Source organism: Ceratotherium simum, chromosome 11, assembly GCF_057802395.1.
Source record: "Ceratotherium simum simum isolate JZ-2026a chromosome 11, ASM5780239v1, whole genome shotgun sequence".
Lineage (NCBI taxonomy): Eukaryota > Metazoa > Chordata > Mammalia > Perissodactyla > Rhinocerotidae > Ceratotherium > Ceratotherium simum.
Window position 1 is genome coordinate 955,192 of NC_141910.1, and position 19,822 is coordinate 975,013.

General features: G+C 40.8%; 1 protein-coding gene across 7 annotated transcripts in view; it reads right to left on the reverse strand.

Annotated features, from left to right (window-relative positions):
• SMYD1 (SET and MYND domain containing 1) overlaps nucleotides 1–19,822 on the reverse strand; it is a 47,575-nt gene that overhangs the window by 27,315 nt on the left and 438 nt on the right. The window contains exons 2-5 of one of the 7 annotated variants that reach the window (XM_087436454.1): nucleotides 18,576–18,725; nucleotides 15,553–15,648; nucleotides 6,361–6,410; nucleotides 5,425–5,477 (exon numbers count right to left, since the gene is read on the reverse strand). The exons of 1 other annotated variant lie outside the window; for it this stretch is intronic. In XM_087436454.1, coding sequence (XP_087292580.1) covers nucleotides 5,425–5,477 — 53 coding nt within the window. In that variant the 5' untranslated portion in view covers nucleotides 6,361–6,410; nucleotides 15,553–15,648; nucleotides 18,576–18,725. Of the gene's footprint in view, nucleotides 1–5,424; nucleotides 5,478–6,360; nucleotides 6,411–12,263; nucleotides 12,476–12,782; nucleotides 15,532–15,552; nucleotides 15,731–18,575; nucleotides 18,726–19,822 lie in introns of those variants that run through there. 5 more of the 7 variants (XM_087436453.1, XM_087436455.1, XM_087436456.1 and 2 more) reach the window with 5 other exon arrangements.

A 19,822-nucleotide genomic window follows, 5' to 3' on the forward strand; every position in this document is an offset into this window, starting at 1 on the left:
AGCTATCACACTGTCTCACTGTTTTAAATCTTAAATACAAATAAAAACTCCAGCTGGCCACCTAGAATAACAGAAGTTCTGTTTCTTCATCTTTACAATCACTGCTTATTTCTAATGTACTTAAACTCAGGAGGATGTGGTATCACAGGGATAGGAGACAGGCACTGTGGCCAACATAAGCTGAAACAATTCTGAACCTTAAGAACTTACTCTCAAAATAAACACATGTCGCTGAGTGCACGAGTGTTAGGGGCTGACTATACACCTGAGAGCCCTCTGAATTAACTTCCAGACAGAAGACAATGTTTATTAAAGGATAAAGAATTTTTAAATGTGCTATTCTGAAGTTTACTCAACAGCAATTGTCTTGAACTTAGACCAAAGTAGATTTTTTTTTGTGGAAGAGTATTTTATCCCTGACATTGTTTAGAATTCTTGGTGCATGGTGATAATAAAAAGCAGATCAACTTTTAGTTGGCTTTGTTACTGTTTTTAAAATCTGTGCAGATAATGTCCCCTATTGCCTGCACTGGGGGGGCAGGGAGCAGACTTCTGGCACTGCTCTCTTCTCAGTCCACACTGCCTGTGAGGTCACTAGGGCAAATTTTCCTAGCTTGGCTCAAAGGGAAAGAATACATTTGTCCTGGCACTTGCCTCCAGGCTCCCTTTAACTGACTAAATACATTTCTAACAGAGCCTGATTATAGAAAAATCTATTTGCCATGAACTGTAGCTATATTAAGTCCATAAGAATTTCCAGTGGAATGCTCCTCCTGTCTTCAAAGTCACTAATAACCACTTTGACCAGGAGAAGGCTGGAGACAGAGCCCCAAGCTGCAATATAGACTTGGCCCCAGACTGGGTCATAGAGAGACCTTAACAATCACTTATGTAATCAATTATCAGGCCTTGAATCAATTCCAGACCTGTTCTACAATATCTCACCATCATTTTGTCTCACGAGATTCTTTACAATCACTTTGCTATAATAAACTTTTAATTTTTTTTCATCAAAGGAAAATGTGAATCAGTGTGAAATGATTTTTTTTTCTTATAATGGGTTCCAAATGTTAACTACCAAACTAATCGCTACAGGCTCACACACCTGTTTTATATTCCATTCTACAATTTACTAAGGCCTGGAGGCAAGTTTTAAAATTGGTGAAACCCAAGAAGCGTTGTGAGTTATCTCCTAATTTATATCTAGATGAGGCAGACCTGTCTCTCCTCTCCATCACCTCACTTGCAGTTAAGGCTTAGCCATACACGAGGCTGGAACTGGGAAGAAGGAAGAGAGTAGGTCTGATGCAGAGCAGGGCTCCTCAAACTCCAGCGTGCACATACCTCACCAGAGGTCTAGTTAAAACTCATGTTGTAATTCCGTAGGTCCGCGGTGCGGCCTGAGATTCCGCACATCTAACAAGCTCCCAGTTGATGCTGATGTTGCAACTTTGAGTAGCTAGAACGTAGAGATAAGAGAAAAGCTAAATCCTGCTCCTTTTGTGGGGTATGCAGGGAAATATCACGAAGGCAGGAATGGGAAGTTTAAAAGAAAAAAGCCTGTCCTTCTGGTCTCCATCTCCCTTCACTGGTGGCCAGATGGGCATTATGGAAGGTCAGACGTGGAGTTAATCAGGGCTGGGTTCAACTCCTGATTTCAGGATCTACTGGCTCTGACCTTGAGCAAGGACCCCAACTTCTCTGAGCCTTCGTTTCCTTATGTGAAAATGGGAATAGCAAAACCTAGATCTTGATATCTTTTAGACTAATGACTATTACTTTTTAATGAAACATATTTACTATTTTAAAAAATTCAAGCAAGAAAATCACAAAGAAGTTCCAAAATCGCACCACTCTCAGGGTGATTTTGAGGGTTAAATGGACTAGCGTGTAAAGTAGCAGCTCAGAGCCTGGCAGAGGATGGGCACTCAGCAGACGTCAGCCTGGTCCACCATCCACCTGTCACATGGAGAGGTGATCTCTGAGCTGCTGCTCTCCTCCAGCATCCACTATTTCTCAAGCAGCCAGCAGAGAAGAAGGCCTCCCAGCTAGAAGAGAACCCCTGTAGGGGAGCAAGGGTACTTCCTTGACAGACATACCCTCTCTTCTTTACTTCCCCCAGTGAGAGAAAGTATCAAAAAGACATGAAGTCCAAAAACCACTTTTTGGATTCCAGAAGAAAGATTCCGGGCTTAGCCGGGTGACCTTCAGCAGGTCTCATTTCTCCTCCTAGTCCCATTTTTCCAGTCCCCAAAAGAGGATATTAACTCCCATTTACACACACTTTGCAATTTTCAGAGAAGTTTTGAGCAATTCTCTATTGTTAAACCTTCGCAACAACACTTTAGGATAGTTGTGATCACTATCCCCACAGGGATATTATTCTCATAGGGCCCCTGACGCCTGGCGCTGCTCCCAGCACAGAGGCAGAGGAGGCCACCAAGCTCACCTGCTTTGCCTGCAGCCCTGAGTGGGCCCTGCCCCAGCCAGTGGGTCCCCACTCACTCCTTGCTCTGCGGCCCTGTCCTGGGTTATGTCATCTGTCAGAGTCAAGAGGGCTGGAAAGGCAGCTGCTGCTCAGCTCCTTGTATGGAAATCACCAGTTACTGGACAGATAAATGCAGAGAAAAGGCGCCTGCAAGGTGGACAAGCCCTCCGAAAACACAGCCAGAGAGGCCTACACTAACAGTCCTGGCTTTTTGGGCTGCTTAAAAACTCTCAGCCTGCCAGGAGGTCTCCCCTCAAAATTCAAAGGGGCGGGGATGTGTCTTAAAGAACATCCCACCCCTCAACTCAAGTAACCAGAGAACTTCACAATATTTTAAATTCCTTCACTCCTTCCTTCCTTGTTCCTTCCACTCTCCCTTCCTTTCCCCCTTCCTTCCTTTCACAAGTATTTATTGGGCATCTTTACGTGCTCTGCATGGCGCTAGGTGACAGACGGCCTTAAGACAAACAAGAGGCAACCTTGCCTTCAAGCAGTCCCCAGGCTGGGCTGGAATATAAACACATGGCAGTAAGGTGAGGCATGCTATCCAGGAGTGCTGGTAACTTGCTGTAGGGTTCAAGGATGGAAGACCTAACTCCCACTGAGGTGGGGGAGGCGAGGAATTGGGAAAGGCAAACATCTAAGAGGGGAGGAGGCATTGTTCTGACCCTCTAAACATGGGCAGAGCTTGCACTCAGAGAATGTCAGGTACTTCCATGGAGGGTCACTGGCATCAGTCAAAGTTTCCATGGGGGTTAGGGCTGCATGTACAGGAGGCAAGAGTAGCTGCTGACGAGTTTGTAGGATGCACCATATTGGGAAATAATTTTGGAAAGATGACCAGACTAGGCAGGACCTGGAATCCAACTCTCGGTAGCACATCCTTATTCTTCAGGCAAAGGGGAGTCACTGAAGGCTTTTGCAGAGAGGAGAAACATGGCCAGAGTTGGTACACTCATTTTCTTTTCCCCATGCCATCTACCTAATGTCATTTTTAAATGGCTCATGTCAACCCTTGAGGGGCATCGCTGGATTCATGTTGGCACTATTACATACCTTGGCATAAGAAGTTAGGTGGTCCTGGTTCCTTAGATCAGGCCCAGAGATTGCCTATTTAATATCTCTTTTATTAAAATAGTAATACTCAAGATTTTCTCTGCCACAATTCACATGACGAAGTTCACGCACTGCACTCAGACCTGTACACATTTTCCATGCTCTAGCTGCAATCAAACCCCACTTCCCATGCTCAGAACACATCTTCAGCTGCAAATGAGTAAAGATGACATCGTTACACAGAGAAGCTGGCATTTGAGCTAATCTATGTTTAAAAGGCAATTATTCCCAAACTTCTGCATTTAAGGATTATTTAGTAAAATTTAGTAATACAGCTCATAACAGATCAAGTGACATATCAATATGTCTTGCCTCTGCAGCTGAAAGTATCAAATTAAAGACATATTTCTAAATCTACTGTGGTTATCTTCAACATCAAGTGCAAATGTTTAAGGCTGTAACCTGAATACTTTAACAAAGTTATTCATTCATTTTCTGAACTAACTGTTCAGGAATTTCTCTAATCCCTTTATTAAATTATTTCCATTTATAGCATCATTTGTCCCCCACCACCCACCAGCTGTTATCAGATTAAAGGCCACACGTGTGTTTGTGCATATACCATGGCTAATCCTGGCATTCCCACTGGCCCACATCGAATTACACCAGCTTGAAGGCCAGCTGTCTCCGCTGGCCCTGAAGAAGCTCATAACTGGTTCAATTTTCAAAAAAGCGTAGCTGACAGTATTTTCTTTTAAAGTACTCTGCTTTTTCTCCTGTTCTTGTCTTTGTTTTTCCCTACCCACTTACTTAGACACAGTCACATGTCGCTTAACAACTGGAACACGTTCTGAGAAACGCATCGTAGGCAATTTCGTTGTTGTTCAAACGTCATATAGTGTGTTTACGCAAACCTAGATTGTGTAGTCTACTACACACCTAGGCCATATGATACTAATCTCATGGGACCACGGTCGTATATGCAGTCCATCATTGACTGAAACTTTGTTGTGTGGTGTAGGACTGCACATAATCTCCTGGGCACTTTCGACTCCTTAAACAGAATCATTCAGGAGCTGGACCAGTTTTTATCTAAAGAACAATTTTTAAAAATCCACTATCCTTGCTCCTTCTTAACATCTTTTGTGATGAATTGGATTAATAGGAAATTTATACTACTGGTTGTGGTAGGCTGAATAATAGCCCCCCAAAAATGTCAACGTCCTAATCCCTGGAACCTGTGAATATGTTACTTTACATGGCAAAAGGGACTTTACAGATGTAATTAAGATTAAGGCCCTTGAGATGGGGAAGTAATCCTGAATAATGTGGGTGGGCCTAATATAATCACAAGGGTCTTTATAAGAAGGAAGCAAGAGGTCAGAGGGGAAGATGATGCTACTCTGCTGGATTTAAAGATAGAGTCAGGGATGCAGGCAGCCTGCAGAAGCTAGAAAAGTCTAGGAAACCTAGCCCTGTGGAACAATTTTAGATCTCTGACTTCCAGGTGCATAAGATAATAAATTTGTGTTGTTTAAGCTATTAAAATTTGTAGTAACTTGTTACAGCAGCAGTAAGAAACGAATACACTGGTTTGTTATTATAAGCACTTTTTTTCCTGTGTAACCACACGTACATTCCTGTTTCTTACCTGTGAGTTTCTGGATCTAACCATTCTCAGGCCCCAGCACCAGATTCTGATTCTTCTGAAATTGATGGATGGATACTGTTTCTTTTATTACAACTAAATACTATTAATTGGACTGACAAGAAAAAAGAAAATTAAGTCGGCAATATTGGGCCCACTTGTGGAGGGGGAGGCAGTGAGAGATGATGACTGGACGGGATCCCAGAAGTTTCAGTCCTGCCCTATGACTTACCCCTGTGTGACCTTGGGGAGGCCATTCACCTCACTAAGCCTCAGTTTCCCCATCTGTAAGAGAGGATTGAATAAATTCAATGGGTCTCAACCTTCTTCTGGGTTGGTGACCATTTTGAAAGTGATGAAAACTATGAACTTTCTCCAGAAATAAAAAGCATATATGCACATCCACACAAATGATCTTCCAATTATAGGTGTTTCACTAGCTAAGGATCCATGGACCCAGGTTAGGAACCCATAGGCTAGATACACTCTAAATTCAAGATATCTGGGACTGTTAAAGAGGAATAATCAAATAGTATTTTTGGCTCCTAGAACTACCCACAAGCACCATTCTTGTGCCATTTCTTGAATTTGATGCTAAAATAAAATAATAATCAGAACAAGCTCCATTCCTATGTTAGCCTAGCACCCTCTCTTGCTGCACTGGAGTCCTCTGCATGTAGAAGAAATCATGCAACCTATAGAATCTCAGGCTGCATGAGATCTTCAGGGTCATATGACCCAATTCCCCTCTATTGCCTGACTCTGTGTATACATCATCTCTGCCATCTCTGCCAAGTTATCACCAAGAAATATACAACCTTGGAAACAGCCCTTTCCATCTCCAGACAGTACCAACAGCCTTGTTCTACCCATTAGGCAACAGAGGCTCAGTGTCAGGGGCATACAAGTTTGTAAGTGGCCCAGGAAAAAGTTTGGGACTGATAACACCTTTTAATAGTTCCAAAATTTTTTAAAACAAAAATGCAAAATGGAAATTAATAACAATTTCAAAAACAAAGTTATAAAAATCCATTCAGATGTGGTAAGCAAAAACTACATTTTGATGTATTGCAAGGTGGTGCCTCTAAAGGTAAGGGTGTCCAGCGCCTACTAAATTCTTAAATGGCTTGAGCTCTGACTAGCACTCCCCCCGACACCCCATTCTGACCTGAAATATGACTCTGGAACTTCTGCGCAAGGTGCCTGGTTCTCACTCATCTGTCAATTGAAAAAAAAAAAAGTTCAGAACCCTCTTTCTTGCAAATGACTGACAGTCCTAATTTGTAGATGGCTATTAGGAGAAGAAGTTCTCCAGTGTTGCTGTGAAACACGCTTCAAATTCCTTCACCTGGTCAATTCTTCTGAATCTATTCCAGTTTGGCCCTGTATCTATTAATTGTGGGTATTGTTTGAAGATAATGATGGTGATGGTGATGGTGATGATGTGATTTTGTTCATATTGTGATCAATTGTGCACCGTGGATCTTAGTCCACGGGTCCACTGGGTTAATCAACTGATTGATTTACAGTTTGGAAAAGATGGAGGCTCTACTTCAGAGGGCTGAGGAGTCCTTCCAAGACCAAGCAGAGAAAAGATGAGGATCTAATCTCCTCGCTGCAGGCCTGAGTCACTCTTAAGACTAAAGCCCTTTATCTTCTCATTCCATTTGACATAAAATAAACTAAACAAGCTAAAAAAGGAAAATGAAAGAATGCAATGACAATAAGTAACTGGAATAAAAATAAACTAAAAGAAAAAGAAAGAAACAAAGCTTAGACATCATTTTAAAAGATACATGTAAGATAAAAAATGGATAGTTCTTAAAAATAAGATAAAAGAGAAACACGAAAAATTAAAGAATGACAAAACTAATTGAGGACTATAAAAGAGTTGAAATCAAAAAGGCTAAGAAACCAAAACGATACAAAAGAATTCAAACAATTTAGAAGTCCTGAACACTAAGGAGTAAAAAACAAATGAGCTACACACATAATTTAAAAATGAGGGCATCAAGAGAAAATAGACAAATCACAAAAGAAGAAATGTAATGACCAATAAACATTTTTTAAAAAACCTTTCACCTCCCTAATAATAAAAAAATTAAAAACAAAATAATACTAAAATAAGTTTTTATAGATTAAGTTGGAAAACACAAAAAAGTAAAAGATAGATTTCTGCGTTGGCCACAGTTGGGATGGGGAGGCAAATGCTATACTGCTATGGGAAAAAATTGGTATGATCCCCTTTGATGGAGTGATTGAGAAATCTATATCAAAAGCCTTAAAAATGTCTTTTGAATCCAAAATTTATACTTCTAGGAGTTTATCTTTAATAAATAATCAGAGATGTATGGAAAGATCTGCTAGGAAAAGTAGGAAACAATCTTGATACCCAAAATATGGCACTTGTAAAATTGATATACAACAGTCAACAAAAGGAATATTATACAGGCATTAAAAATGGTTTATAAGGACAATAATGTTTGGAAAGTTGCTCACAACATATTGTGAAATAAAAAAAAACAAGTTACACAACACTTTCACTTTTGTGAAAGGAAAAAATGTATACATTACAGTGAATCTAAAATGTTGTCAATTATTAAATGCATCATTTTTTTTTTTTTGTGAGGAAGATCAGCCCTGAGCTAACATCCATACCAATCCTCCTCTTCTTGCTGAGGAAGACCGGCCCTGAGCTAACATCTATTGCCAATCTTCCTCTTTTTTTTCCCCCCATTTTTCTCCCCAAAGCCCCAGTAGACAGTTGTATGTCATAGTTGCACATCCCTCTAGTTGCTGCATGTGGGACGCCACCTCAGCACGGCTGGACAAGCGGTGTGTCTGTGCGCGCCCGGGATCTGAACCCGGGCCGCCAGTAGCGGGGCGCGCGCACTTAACCGCTAAGCCATGGGGCCAGCCCCTAAATGCATCATTTTTATTTACCATTAAGAAACAATAAAAATGCTCCCTATTAAGCCATAATGAGCCATACATTGTAGGATACATCAGGATGTCAGAAATGTTAAAATCAAATATTATCCTAAAATTGACAAAATACTATATTGTGTCATATTCCTTTCATTGTAAAATAAACTCCCCCCCAAACCCCGTATTTTAATATCCTGAATTTAGGGATGCGTCTTATGATCAAGGTATACATTTAATGTAGTATTTCTCCCACCACCCCCACCCCATCTACAAATCATCAGGATCAAGAAAATATTTTATATGCATAATATTTGCAAAAAATGATTGGAAGGATATACCAGAATGCTAATAGTAATTTTCTCTGAATGCTAAGAATTTTTATTTTCTTACTTTGATTTTTTTGTAATTTCTAAATTTTCTAAAATGAGCTAATATATATATATAAGCTCAGATATATATATATATCTGAACAAGACAGCATCATGGATTCCCAGATTAGCCCCACCTCGTGTAGAAGCAAGCAGATCACTCGGGCTAAGGTATAGCAGAGTTCCTATTCACTGTCCTTCCCAGGACTGGGAACCCTCAGAGCAGAGAGCAAGAGCGGCAGAAAGCAACATTTAATAGCTCATCCACAACCCGTGGGGTCTCATCCACTTTAAAAGACCATGTCTGTGAAAGACAATTCCTTGGTAAGTTAGACTTACTCACCTACTTCACCTTCATCCCTTTCCAGCACCTAACCAAAACACCTAAAAGGGATGGCAAATAGGCTTCCCTTTAAATACTAGTTTTGATTGATTGGTAGTCATTGCCTGGAGCACCCTGGTAGAAAGGCCAAGTTGGAGTTCAAGATGAAAGAACTGCCTGATTGATTAGCCATGTCTGCCAGGGATCATGGTAGCCCAAGTGCTACATATTTGCCAGGCCTGAAAGGATTGTCTCAGCTTTATTCTTGCTCCTTTATTTTTAAACAGACCACCTGTTTTTCCAACCAGCAAAATTAAAGAGATCCTAACCAAACTAAGGACTATAGCATAAGGGCCTGGATAATTGCTGTGAATGCTAAGTCTATTCTAGCAAAGACACAATTCAAACTTGCAAGTCAGCATTACACAGTGAAGTATTATATTTTAAAGCTGAATATCACATCCATTATGATCCAATAATTCCACTCCTAGGATTCATACCTCATGTATCTGTTTACCTAGAGATAGAAACAAAAATGTCCATAGCAACCACTTGCTGAAGAACGGAAAAATAAATTGTGGTCCACACAACCATACAGAGAGTTTATTCATTTTATTAGTTACACAAAACCAAATGGGTGAATAATAAAACAAACATTTGAGTGAAAGAAACAAGTGCCATAAAACCACATATAATACTATACCTTTGTCTAAAAGATCAAAAACAAAACATAAAAATAAATTATATATTGTTTAGGAATGTGTACACATATAATCAAACTATTATTCAAAAGGCAGGGGAATAAATAACATAAAATTCAGAGTAGTAGTTACCTTTGGGGCAGGAAGGGGACAGATAGGGAAGATAGGGAAGATGAAACATTTTGGAATATTCTAGTGAAGTTGGATGGTGGTTTCATGGATGTTCATTTATTGTTATCACATACATATAGATTTATATGTATATCATATCATATATAGTTTGAAAGAATTAATTTTCATTTAATGCAGTGCTCAACTGAAAATAAAATCTTTCCTTGCGTTTGTGTTTGGAGGGTAGGGCAGTAAGCCCGGCTTGCAGTAACACGGATTAGAATGTGCCTCTTTTATAAAGTGACTTTTGTGGGTGACTCAGTCCTACCTCCCCCGTCAGGTTTCTCAACAATAGTAGCTTCATCTCACCAGGAGCCTAAAATGGGAGCGAGGACCGGATGCCTCTCTGGGCTTGTCTCAGGTAACCCAAAGAAAGAGCAGCCCCCTCATCTTTGCAGTGAGAAGTGTGGGTAAATCACTTTTTAAAAGTATCTCTTTTGGATTTTTTTCAATCATTTTAAAGACTATTTACCACAGTCATCCTAATCTTTATTACTATTATAATAATAATATAACATTTTATGTAGCATTTTATCTGCAATGTACACAAGGTTATTTGTGTAGTTATTACTTCAAATGAATGATGAATTATTTATAGTAGCAAAAACATGTAAACAACCTAAATGTCCACTCATAAAGGAGTGGTAGGAGAGCATGCAGCTGTTAAATATGTTTATGAAGAGAGTACAGTGACACAGAAGACACCTAAATTATTAAATACAAAAAATGATAGTTTATATAAGATCCCACCTGTGTAGTACAAACAAATGAAACCTATGTTTTAAAACAAGATGGAAGGAAATCGACAACGTTAAGAGTGACTGTCCTCGTGCGAAGATACATTTTTTCTTCCTAAGCTTTACTTTTATAATGGAAGGAAAACCCACTCAATTCCAAACATTCTTGAAAAGGAAACTGGCTTTTGGGGAATTGGAGGCACCAACGGAGGTGTTCTATACAAGGTGGCAACTTGGTGGCAGCACTAAGATCACTGTTCAGAGTTTCTGTGTTTCTAGCTTTTTATGTCTTAATTCTGAATCCAACTGACTCCTTAACTGCACTCACCTCCACTCCTGACACACACATAGGTAAGTTGATAAAGTAAGGCAAGCTCCCTCTAAAGAGCTATTACTGTCACCTGAGCCCCTTATCTTTCTCAGTTGGTAGTCAGCCATGTACCCCATTCACGGCCTTTTCCTTGAAGGTCTTGGTAGGCAAGAAGAAAAGAGAATTTGAATGCTAATCAAATTATCTCTGAAAAGCAGTGCTCACTCTCAGGATGGTCAGTACAGTGAGCCAACCACAAAGCCTAGATGATGAGAGGCCGTCTTGATCCAGACCACATAAATGTCAAGCAGGTCATGCCAACTGTGGGCTCAGAGAACACTGTCATAATTTAATCACAGTGTAGGTTTTTTAAAAATAAAGATTTAACACTACAAGTCCAGTATGGACAGGGTTGTGGGGAAATGAGAACATGAATTTAATAGAGCCACTTTGGAGAACCCATTAAGACAGAAAACGGCCCAGCCTATGGCACAGCAATTCCTCTTGTAGCCATATATCCTAGAGAAGAATCTCACACGTGTACAAGTATTCATGGTCAAGAATTTTAATTGCAGAAATGTTTATTTTTACTAAAAATTGGAAACCATCAATTGTCTGTCAATAGGGGAATGGATAAATAAAATGTCATATATTTATAGGATGGAATATTTATAGCAGTTAAAATTGGTAATCCATATAGCATATGGATCAACATGGATAGATCTGCAGGTGGGTAAAAGAAACAGATCTTTGAGGATTTAAAAGAAGTATCTATAGGCTTATAGTTCCCATAAGGACAGATATCAAAAATATGTTGTTTAGTGAAAAGAGCAAGTTCTAGAGTGACATCTGAAGTATGATGCTGTTTCTGTAAAAAAAAAAAAAATACAGCTATACATTTTGATAAGTGTAGATATATATATGTAATAGTACAAGAAGATTCTAGAAGGAAACACATTAAAATCATAACGCAGATTACCTCTGAGGAAAGACAGAGGGGACTGGGATTGGGGGTGGGAAAGGTAAAAAGAGGTTCCAGCTGCATTAGTGATATTCCAACTTTTCAAAGGTAAATGGGTTTCAGTGTTACTCGTGTATTTACAGCTACTTTTTTAAAGTCTCAGCCATTACTTTATCCGCTAGTATATGCATTATATCCAAGAAGCTAAAAACATGGAGCCTTCTGTGAGAAAACGTTTCCCACAGCACCACACCCACCTTCCACTCCTTGCCCTCCACCCTCACCACACACAGCACACATACTCAGCGATGCTCACTGCTGCGGTGAGAAAGTGCCCCCAAAGCCTGTGCTCACCTTTACAACCCTCCCAGGGACCAGAGCAAGTCACATTGGCAATGACTCCTTGCAGAAAAACTTACGCTAGAAAACAGTTAGCTGCCAGAAGGGCCATTTTGTTAAAAATGGTCACTTGGATTTTATCCTTTTTCCCGGTGATTTTGAGAGCAAAGCATTTTACAGTTTGGCACCAGCCAACCAACAGGAGAAAAGAAAGCAACTCTCCACATTTCATACCTGTCAAAAACCACTGCAGAATAAGCCCGCTCAGCAAAGATGACGTCCGCAGCCCAGAACTCCTTAGCGGCCTTCAGACCCCTGCCTTTGCCCTCAGAAGTGAAGACCTCCACGTTCTCCATTCTCTCTATTGTCATCGCACAGTCTTTCAGGCAGCACGGCAGATATTTAACACTGAGCCAAGTCTCTTGTCGTGGCTGCTATTTCAACACCTTCAGCATCCCAAAGAGCAAGCCTATAAATGGACAAGCACCTCCCCTTCCCTACCCCCTCTTGACACTGGGTCCTCACCTCCCCCTCCACCACTTTTCCTAGAGGCAGGGATGGGGCAGGCAAGGGCACGGTGATCTGGGAAGGGTCTCATTCATCATCCAGCAAAGCTGACAGAGCAGAAAATGACCATGGGCTGGTGTGGTTCTGGGATTGGGCCTGAACACTTCTGAAGAGTTTCTTTGCAAGAAGAATCTCAGTCCTGGATGGCAGTTGTGCTCAGCTGTAGTTGGAATAGGGAGTGCTTACTTGGTCAGTAGGGTATTTTTAGCAGCCAGATGCCTCTGTCAATCCAAAGCAGACAGCTGAAATGGTCCAAGAGAAGAGGTAAGGTGATGTGTGCTGCTCTGCAATCCTTCAGCAGTCAGGCTCGCACTTTGTCAAGTGAGATGGGCCCCTTGTCCCCCAGTTCCCTCTCCCATGGGTGGACTGTTCGCAGAGAGCAGCAGACGCTAAACTGACCCCTTTCGCATATTACATAACAGTACTATTTAGGCTCCAAGGGGCATTCCTCCTCTCCAACACTATCTGGGGCTCCCCCAGGACCCCAACCAGGGTATGGATGTCTGAGAGTTCCCTGCTCTTGGCATCACTGAGGATGCAGGTGTGCTGGAGGCAGACTGGTAGAGACAGAAGGCAGGCCTTGAAAATAAAAACCCCCGTTTCTATCTTTGTATCAAATCTCCCTTAAACAAGTATTTGTTGCCAGGAAAATACCAATGTGCTCTGTCCTTCTTCTTACCCAGGAGTGAGGACATTGGAGAGACAATTCTAAAATCCCCACCAAACTAAATGCCACCATTCTTCATGCCAGGCAGCTCTCACTGAAGCTGAAAAAACTCTTGCAGATCTGGAGCTCTGGCTTATCTTCCAAGTAACATTTTTAGTGTTGGGGATACATCTATTTACAAGAACCCGGTGCCCTGGATCTCTGTGAGTGTAGGAGTTCACAAGCACTGGCTTCTGGGCCAGATAGATCTGCATATGAATTCTGAGCCCACCACTATGACTTTGAATTAGAACCTGTAAAACAAGGGCGATCACTTCTACCTCCCTGGATTGCTGTAAGGGTCGAACGAGATAATAGGTATAAAGGACACAGCACATGCTTGGCACTTCATAAAGAACTCATTAAATGATAACTATTTTATTTTATTTTATTTATTCTATCACATTATCTTCCATGAACTATCAAGATGTGCTACAAATTCTGTCTTCAACCAAACTGCATCTCCTAAAACTTCTCTGACTCTTGGAAGCAGATGGAAAATCCTTCGTCAGACTGTGTATCCTGATTTTTAGGTAAGAACACATAGCCCCTAGAGCTGGAGAATATCTCGGTGACTTCTGATGTATCCCAAAGAGCAAAACAACTTAAGACATTTAAAGTTGGGTGCCCCCAAAAGTAAACATTACATGCTCCCAAGAAAAAAAAGGAGTTCTTTAATCCAGGTTAGCTTCAAATGAATGCCTGGACCCACAGTGCCTGGCAACTCAAGGCCTTGCAATAACCAGAGCCTTCCCTCAAGGGCCAGCAGCTCAGCCTGGCAGGGATTAGGCTGTTCTTCTCCAGACACTGTACCCCTGGAACAGGTCCAGTGAAAGCCAAGGTCAAGGAAGAAATCTACCTGCCCCAAGAACAGAAAGAGAGAGGGAGCATCAAGCCCAGTGCTTTAGTTATATTTGCGAGTCTCAACCTTATCAGACCAACAAGTATTACATTATTAACATGTGGTAGACAGAATAATGGCCCCCAAAGATGTCCAGGTCCTAATCTCCAGATGTGTGAATATGTTACCTTACATGGCAAAAGGGACTTTGCGAATGTGATTAAGTTAAGGATCTTGAGATGGGGAGATTACCCTGGATTATCTGAGTGGGCTCAAAGAAACCACAAGAATCCTTACTAGAGGAAGGCAGAGAGGTCAGAGTCAGAGAAGGAGATATGACAATGGAAGCAAGAGGGTAAGAGTCAGAGAGACACTTGAAGATGTTATATTGCTGGCTTTGAAGATGGAGGAAAGGGCCAAACTGTAAGATAATAAATTTGTGTTATTTTAAGCCACTAAGTTTGTGATAACATGTTATAGCAGCAATAGGAAGCTAACACATAAAGTACTATACTTATCTCTCATTATAGTAAATATTATATAACATCCCTTTTGCTACTCTGAAATGAAATTCATACATAATTCACTAGTTCATAACTAAAAAACATAAATTACTAACTCCCATGGTCTAAATGTTCACGTCCTCCCCAAAATTCCTATGTTGAAATCCTCATCCCCAAAGGTGATGGTATTAGTAGGTGAGGCCTTTGGAAGGTGCTTAAATTATGATGGTGGAATCCTCATGAATGGGATTAGTGCCTTATAGAAGACGCTCCAGAGAGATCACTAGGCCCTTCTCTGCCACCATGTGAGGATACAACAAGAAGTCTGCGACACAGAAAAGGGCCTTCATCAGACCGTGCTGGCACCGTGATCTAGGACTTCCAGCTTCCAGAAGTGTGAGAACTAAATTTCCGTTGTTTATAAGCTACCGAGTCTGTGGTATTTTGTTACTGCAGCCTGAATGGTCTAAGACACTAACCTAACCTAATAAGGGAGAAATAAAATGAAAGTTAACTTATAATAAAATAATATATATGCACTGTAAATTAAATATGTCAGTGTGTTCCCTATGCATATGCTTGGGCACAACTACTCTAGAAAACACGATAAAGTGGTCAGATGTTTGCTCCTCTCAGCAGAATCACTGTGCTAGTGAGAGCTGTAAATGTAGGTTGATTTGGGGGCACAGATACCACACAGGACATTGTTGTGTGTGATATGATTTTCTGAAACATCAAATAACTCTTAGTCAAGTTCTGATTGAAAGAAAGTATAATCTTCCTTCAGTTAACAAGTTGCATTTCTGAAAAACTTACAGTATATTAAAACTTTACAAAAACTATTTTATGATTACATATAAGACAGAGTTCTAGACTCAGCTCATCATAAACAAGGTTTTCACATACCTGAAATGCACATCTGGATATTTGAGGCTGTGCAGGATGAGCAGAGATTCTTCAATGTATAAGGCTGTCCCTTGCTTTCTAGGACATCTAGCATCTCTGGCAAGGATCAATGAGACAGGGGATGGTGGCACTAATTATCAGGCTGGTGATGAGGATGGGGGCACAGAGCCCTGCTACACTGCAAATTAATAAAAATCCTATGTAAAAGTTTTTTGCCCGTCTGCCCTTGTTGCACACCCCCACCTCCGTTTTTTTTTTTTTCCCACAGGTATCCAAATCCTTCTTGGTGGCCCTGGCCCTGCCCACAATATGCCAGTAGCACCCAACAATCATTGTGACAACCAAAAGTTCCCCCACATTTCTAAAATGCTCCCTAGGTGATGGAACTGCCTCCATTGAGAACTGCTAGTCTTGGCATCAAGAAAAGTACATCTAGAGCTTTGAAAGGATTTCTTATTGCCCTACTGGGGATGTTCAGCCAGAGAAGAAAAGATTCAGGAAGGACATGCGAGTTTTCTTCAATCTCAGACATTGAAGTTTGGAAGTAGATTCATTCTGCATTTCCTGAGAGATAAAACTAGGGGCCAGAGTGGACATAACCATGTGACAATGTGGGTAGTGGTTAAGATCACAGACTTGTGGGGCCGGCCCAGTGGCATAAGCGGTTAAGTCTACGAGCTCTGCTGTGGCGGCCCGGGGTTTGCAGGTTCAGATCCCAGCTGTGCACCGATGTACCGCTTGTCAGGCCATGCTGTAGCAGGTGTCCCATATAAAGTAGAGGAAGATGGGCATGGATGTTAGCCCAGGGCCAGTCTTCCTCAGCAAAAAGAGGAGGATTGGCAGATGTTAGCTCAGGACCAATCTTCCTCACACACAAAAAAAAAAAAAAGAAAGAAAGAAAAGATCATAGACTTGAGCTCTACAGACCTTCACAATAATGTTTCTGTAGCTGAGCCCTTTTCTGCTCTAAGAAGATGGAAACTTTTTCCATTGTTTATAATTTTAATAGCCATCCAGTCTATTTCCTTTGTGTGTATGGATAAAGGTGGTGAGAAAGGGAGAAAAATGGAGACAGCTCAAGTCGAAGGACCCCTAGTCAAGGAGAGAGGTCTGAGTTGGGAGATTCCAGACAAGAGGATGACAAGAAGGACCACTATAGCTCTATCTCCCTCTGTTTCAACTGAACTTCCCTCCCACCTCAGGCCCCACACACACGCCAAGAACATTTCTATGGTTAGCAAGTACTCCCACACCCAACAGAAGGTGTGAGGCAACTGTTGCAGGATATGCTAAGCAAGGGGAATGCCAGGTCCCCAGGCGCACAGCTTAAGGGTAGAAGAAGGTGACTTGAAGAGGTCAGGACTGGGGGCTGCTTGGAGAGATTTATCAGTGAATCATCACAAGACTTAGACGTGGGCTTCATGTATCCTCTTAATATAAACTCCACTTGTTAACCTGCGTCTTGGGTAGAATCTGTTCCTAGCTTCCATAATGCAGCCCCCAAATCTTTAACCATAGCCTGTATTCATATTATTGTCCTGAGCCTTTGAGCAAATAATCTGAGGCCTTGACAGAGTGATTGTATTCCCTTCAGTTGGGTATGTTGCAATTCAGGGAAGATATACAAATAAGTGTGAAGGTGAAGATGTAAATGAAACCCAGAGTAATGGTTTGTGATAAGTTTTGAATCACTGGGACAATTCATGTGCCTGTGTTGATACTTCGGCAGCCGATCTACCAAATCCAGGAAAAACTCCAATTGTCCCCTGTGTTGAAAGTCCCGCTGGCTGAACCACACACCCGCGGGGACCACCATCTAGTGGCAAATCAAGGGAGCTGCAAGATTTTAAATTGTTTCTAAGGCTTGATTTAGTAAAAGATAGCCCTTTACACCGAATTTGATCTCCTTTATATCTGGAGCTGAGGTTCATTTAGGCCAAGGGTCAACAAGGCTTTGGGTCCATGAACTAAGAATAGTTTGTAACTTCTTTAATGGTTGGGGGGAAAATCAAAAGAAGAATATTTTGTGACACATGAAAATTATATGAAATTCAAATTTCAGTGACCATAAATAAAATTTTATGAGAAAACAGCTGTACTCATTTGTCTATTTATTTTCTGTGGCCTCTTTCACATTGCAACAACAGAGCTGAATATTTGCAACAAAGACCATATGGCCCACAAGCCAAAAAATATTTATTTTCTGGCCTTTTACAAAAAATATTTGCCAACCCCGCTTTAGACTAATAATAGCTTAATGCCTGTCAATGTTAAATAGGCCAGGAAGAGCTCCCTGCTTCCAAGTGCATTCACTGGCTGATTCATTTATTCATTTCATAATCACTGTGAGTGACAGAATCAAAGAAAAAGTTCTCGTGTACATCTAGCACTCACATTCCAGGATGACAGGAGCAGGTTGTCTCCTTAATAGTCCATTAAATCCTGTATAATTACATCATTGACAAAACCTCACACTGTCTCTGGTCTCTGTGTTCTTACTAAAATAGTATGCTTGCTTTCATCTTTCTTCCCTTGGCTCCAAGAAGTCCTTAGCTGCAAATTGCTTTCCTCCCAAGAATTCCTAAATTCACTCACTCCACATGCATTTATCAGCACAGTATCAAGCACTATGCTCAGTGCCCTGATACAAAGATGAATAAAATGTAGGCCCTGTCTTCAAGACATTGACCATTTAGAGGGGATTACAGAAGAGTGTGTAAAGAAGGTGAGAGAGATATAGGAGGCAAAGGGGAAAGGCTTCCAGAGGCCCAAGGGCCTGTCCTTCAGGCCCAAGGACACAACAGCATGAGCAGAGATGTGGAGATAAAGAAAAAGCATGACATGTGCTGTCATGTACAATCTGTTGAGTATCGAGGGAGCCTCAGAAGCACACGTATTATTTTTCTGCTTACCATTCTGGCACCAGACTATTGCCTTTTATGTCCTAGTGTTTCATACACATTCAAAAGCTACTCTAACAGCAAAAATAACTGTTTGAATGCTTGAAATTGTGTTTTACTTACATTACTTCATATGTTTTCACAACACCCTTTGAGGTGGCTGTTATCGAGGCCTCCTAGTTAAAAAGCAGTAGCATCTCCTAAGTAAACCCCCACAGAAACTCTAACATGTATGCACAAGGAGACTGCACAAGAATGTCAAAGTAGCACTGCCTGTAAAAGCAAAAATGGAAAATAAACTCAATATCTATCCATAGGAGAATGGATAGCTCATGGCATATTCATATAATGGAATGTCATAGAGCTGTTAAAGTGAATGAATTAGAACCTCACATCTCAGCATGTGTTAATATAAAAAAATAACGGTGAGTGAAAAAAACAAATTGCAAAGGAATAAACAGTATGTATAATAACATTTATGTAAAGTTTTAAATCACACAAAGCAATACTTCATGTTACTTAAGGATACGTACATATGTAGTAAAATTATAAAGAAATGTATGGGAATGAGAAATGCTGAATTCAGGATAATGTTTATTTCTGCGGAGGAGTTCATTAGGAATTAGAAAGAGCACATTCCAGGAAGAGAGACCTGCATATACAATAAGTTGAGTCATGCAATAGCTTGATACTTACAGGAATCAGTAAATGTTTAATGTCGCTGAATCATAAAATGAAAGCAGAGTGGGGAGGTGAGAGCAATAGGAAGATAATGAGATCAGGGAGGTACACAGAAGCCAGGTAGAACTCACATTTGACTTCCTCAACAGACAGTGGAGAGCCAGTGATGACTTCTAGATAGAACTGTTTGGCAGCTATATGGAGAGGAGACTGGAGTTGTGAAGTCAGAAGAAGGATATTAGTTACACAGCTATTGCCATGGTTCTAACAAAGATGATGAGAACCTGAAATTAGACAACAGCAATGTGACAGGAAAGGAGAGGATACCCAAGAGAAACGCTAGCACGGTGCACCAGGAGACATGCCTATCAACAGGAAAGTGGGTGGAATATTGCACTCAACACCTATATACAACAGCTTGGATGAACCTCAACATGTTGAGTGAAAAAGTCCTAGAATACTGCATAGAGAAAGACATTAAATCTTATGAAATTCAAAAACAATCTAAACTTTATTTAGCCACACATGTACGTGATAAAGATATATATGTAAGGAAACGATGACTACAAACCAGAGTAATGATTTCTTTGGAAGATGAGGAATGAGATAATGAGGTGTACGTATGTGCGTGTGTACACGTATACATATGCATATATACATATATTAGGAGAGAGAGAGAAAAAGTCATT